Source organism: Tasmannia lanceolata, unplaced genomic scaffold, assembly GCF_043159265.1.
Source record: "Tasmannia lanceolata isolate RefF3 unplaced genomic scaffold, GAP_Taslan_0.1 ptg000006l, whole genome shotgun sequence".
NCBI lineage: Eukaryota > Viridiplantae > Streptophyta > Magnoliopsida > Canellales > Winteraceae > Tasmannia > Tasmannia lanceolata.
Window position 1 is genome coordinate 33,706,347 of NW_027518683.1, and position 4,352 is coordinate 33,710,698.

The following is a 4,352-nucleotide window of genomic DNA, read 5'->3' on the forward strand; positions in this document are numbered from 1 at the left end:
AAAAAACAAAGACGTGATGAATCAAGGTCAAGTCAATGGGCCCCCTTGTAATTACTAATCGAATACAATGGATCTTATCAGATCACACAACCGTGGCACAGAGTGTGGCCCCCAAAGAGGCTGTTAGGAAAAAGCTAACAGCAAGACTTCTTAGCACCTACCAAAGAAAAGAGAAGAGAAAATATAAGATATAACAATCAATCTTCTCTTCACTTTAGCCAGAAATCAAGAGTTAAATTATTTATAAAAGTGTATTCATTTTCCTTCAATTCAATGTATACTCTTTTCCTCATGTTTGTTTTGTTAGTGCTCACCAAATTCAAGAACAGGTGAGATAATTACTCAGATCAAACACCCCCCTCACCTAATAATCCAAAAACAGAAGAACCCTGCCTTCCTATACACTCACTAATCAACAAAAAATAAACAACAAAAAATAGACATAATAATCAAATCCAATTCCATGTTTGATCTTGTATTTTGATGATTTTCTGTTAGTTTAATGAATCAAATCAATCTGAAACAAGAGACAGAGTAGCACTGGATATAGAAATGCTACCATGACTATCATCACAGAGTGCAAGGGCTCTCTCTAGATTGGCAACGATGTCAGTCATGGTAGGCCTATCCTTCCCCTCCAAATTCACACAATGCACGGCCGTGTAAGCCATTAGCTCCACAGCCTCTGCCTCATTCAAACCAGGCAAACCAACCCTCCTGTCCAGCACTCCCGCCAACTCCCCTGCTAAAATCTTCGGCACTGCATAGTCCACCACGCTAGTGGGCCCTCCTCCCTCCTCTTCCTCACTCTTGAAGATAGCTCTCTTCCCTGTCAATACCTCCAAAAGAACCACTCCTAGCCCATAAACATCGCTCTTCGCAGTCAAATGATGCAGCCCATAGTACTCTGGATCCATATACCCAACAGTTCCTGCCGCCTTTACCTCCACTAACCCACCCTCTAATTCAGGCCCCATCAAAGATAGGCCGAAATCCGATACCCTCGCAGTCCAATTGGAGTCAAGTAGAATGTTGGATGATTTGATATCCCTATGAATTATGGGTGGAACTGCATAATTGTGCAGGTATTCTATCCCTCTCGCCGCATCCAGCGAGATTTTGATCCTCATCTTCCACGAATTCAATACTCCGCCACTTCCCCCACTGCTATTATTGCTCTCCTTCAAGTGTAGATGATCATAGAGTGCTCCGTTCTTCATGAATTCATAGACTAAAAGCCTTTCTTCCCTTTCTTCACAAAACCCAACTAGTCCCACCAAGTGTTTGTGGTGGAGCCGAGAGAGAAAGGCCAATTCAGACTGAAACGCATTCTCTTTCTCCTGGAATTTCTTCGTCCTCTGCCCTGTATCCCCCCTCTTAATCGCCACCTCTCGCCCATCCGAAAGCTTTCCCTTATATACAGTCCCAAAGCTCCCCGAGCCAATCTTGGTTTCCACTGAGAAGTTGTTTGTGGCAGCAGCAAGTTCTGATAGGGTGAACTCTTCAGCCCTGTCCGCGTGTTTAGACGAGGTTCCGCTCCTCTGTCTCCTCATTGCTCGGGAGCTCTGGCGTCGGATTGTGGAAGATCTCGAAATCACGCCGAAAGGAGTACCAGTTGGGGTTGCCATTCCAGAATTTTCTACAGCAGCAGTGATAGTTGGCTGAACAGAATTGTGAACTTTCTTATGTCTACAAATTCCAGACCATAACCAATATATAACACTGCAAATTCCCAAAAAAGCTCCCACTGATCCCACAATGGCAAACGCAAGGAGTCCCCTGTTCATCCGATTGCGTCCCGGCGGAGAAGGAGATGCTGGTGGTGATGGAACTGGTTGCAATGGTGGTGGTGATTGTTGAGTGCCATTACCATTACCATTAACACACTGTCTACAAATAATACCAGAACCAGAACACAGATTTGCAGAATCAGGATAAATCCCACAACTACACTCACTTTGAGCATCAATACATGGCCCAGGAGCAATCTTTGGAAGAGAAAGAACAGTCCCCGGATTAAAAACACTCAATCCCCAGCACATAAGTGTCAAATTCCTAGTCATCAATCCACAACTAAAATTCCCACCTGCCACAATAGATTCAAAGTTCGTATCATTCTCCAGACTACCCAAAACCCCTCCTCCTCCCCAGCAAACCAAAGTCCCATCAGACTGTCTAATCGCGCAACTCCGGTTCACCTCCAAAGCCAGACCGGAGAACTCGAAAGCAGGACCGGACGGCGAATTACACTGCCCAGAATCATTCCTCCCTCTACAAACCACAAACCCAGAAGTATTAACCCCACACACGTGCAAATCACCTGCTACTAGGGTTAACATAGAATCATTCCTAAACAAATTCTCTATTCGTTGCCCAATCCCATCCCTCCCCCAACAATGAACGTTACTACTATTTCTACCAATCCCACAAGAAAACCCTCTACCGGAGGTAACTGACTGGAGCCGTACGGTCTCCGTAAAATTAATTCCTCCTCTCCAACACCTAACAATCCCTGTACCGTTCTCAAGAGCGCATATATGGTCATCCCCCACGCTGAGATTGGACAAAATGATGGATCCGTTATAGATCCGTTTAGGCTGAAAGGATCCGGTATCCCAACAAAGAAGAGGGGATCCACCGGACCTTAGACCGCAAAAGAAATTCCGGCCGCCGGAGATTGAGTCAAAGGATACGTTTGGGGAAATCGGTATCCGTACGCCTCGCCGGACGCATTCAATGCTTTGAGGGATTTTGCCGGCGAGTATACCGCAGACGGTCGCGGAGCCATAGCTGACGGCGACCGTACCGCCGGAGCCAAGACCGTGTACGACCGCCGGTAAGAAAAGGATGAAGAAAAAAGTAATTATCGTCATCTGAATTGGGGTTTTAGAGTCGCCCTTTTTTCCTTCATTATTATTCTCATTGGATTGTTATTATTGGGAAGGAGGGGGAAAAGGGAGGTGGTGGAGATAACAAATGCAGAGGCGAACAGAGAAAGAAAGAGGCAGGAGGAACGCGTGGATTCAAATAGAAAAAGAAAATGGGGTTTGGTACTGTTGTTGGTGCATTTAAAAGTTTTAGTAACGAAAGAAGAAAAGAGTAATAAAATTAGAAACACGAGGAAGGAGAGGAGGGGGCGGTCAAGGAGTCAGAAATTCAGAGGAGCCTCGTCTTCCTTGAATTTCAGTCTTCTGTTTCTAATCTCGGCGGCTACGGAAATAATAATTAAAAAATAAATAAAAAAAAGCCAAGCGCCGGATTCTTATTTTTCTTGCTTTCTTTAGTAGTCAACAAACCGTGTATCTAAATTACCCCGTCAATTTCAAGGAAGCTTCTGAATGTTTTGTCTAACTTTTGAATCTCTTTTTGAGATTTAATATGGGCAGTTAAGTAAATAGAGAGAAGGTGTTCGAGGAGAAATTCACCACCTTCTTTTGTTAAAAGCGATCACAATTAAAAGCTTTTGGCCAATTTCAAACCGAAGCTTCTGCTTGATTACCAAAATTCAATGTGGGGTAATCAAGGGTGAGTTCGGTCACCAAGAAGTAGATCATAGTCACTTCGGAAAATCTCATTGTTCTGATGTACTACAGTGTGAAAAAAATCGGAATTGCAAAAAATTGAGCCTAGCGGGGCATTTTACTAAACTACATGAAACATGGGTTTCAGGATTTCTCATTCGCTGCACCAAATAATGCCGGCGGAGACTAGGGGCACTGCTGGCACAAGGCTTAGGACCATGCAGCCAACCTCCGATCTAGGTCCTGCCTAGGCCACAACCCCCATCCCCCCCCCACACCCCCCCCAAAAAAAAATAAAAAATAAAAACAGACCCCGGTGGACTTGAACCTACGACCTTGCTCTGATGCCAATTGTAGGATCGCATCGCTTACCAACTCTCCCAAAAGCAATTGATGATGGGAAAGGCACTACCATTATCTTTATTAAGAATCCAGATCAGGGGGCATTGCTAGCACAAGGCCTAGGACCACGCGGCCAACCTCCAATCTGGGTCCAGTACCTGCCTAGGCTAACAGTTCAATTGGTCAAGAGGGACAAAGTCCTTACATGATAATCCAGTAGGGCTAGGGTCAAAGGAGTGACAAGTTAAATGTTACTTGATGGAAGGTGGGGTGACGACCACCTGGATGCAAGGAGGGCATGCAAGTAATGAAGACTGAGATAGGCAGTTTTCAAAAATTCCCTCCTTAAGAATGTAGGGTAATGGGGATCGATTACCTACATAAAGCTATATAAGGAGACGTTGGCCTCCGATTACCCACATAATCAAAATCAAACATGTCTTACCATTTATCTTTTTACCATTTACTTATCTGTATAGTCTTTTACTT

General features: G+C 44.5%; 1 protein-coding gene across 1 annotated transcript; it reads right to left on the bottom strand.

The window, feature by feature from the left end:
- Positions 1–378: 378 nt before the first annotated feature.
- On the bottom strand, positions 379–3,329 carry CCR3 (CRINKLY4 related 3). The gene has a single exon (XM_077383072.1). The coding sequence runs from the start codon at positions 2,871–2,873 to the stop codon at positions 513–515; it is 2,361 nt and encodes a 786-aa protein (XP_077239187.1). The 5' UTR covers positions 2,874–3,329; the 3' UTR covers positions 379–512.
- Positions 3,330–4,352: the final 1,023 nt, after the last annotated feature.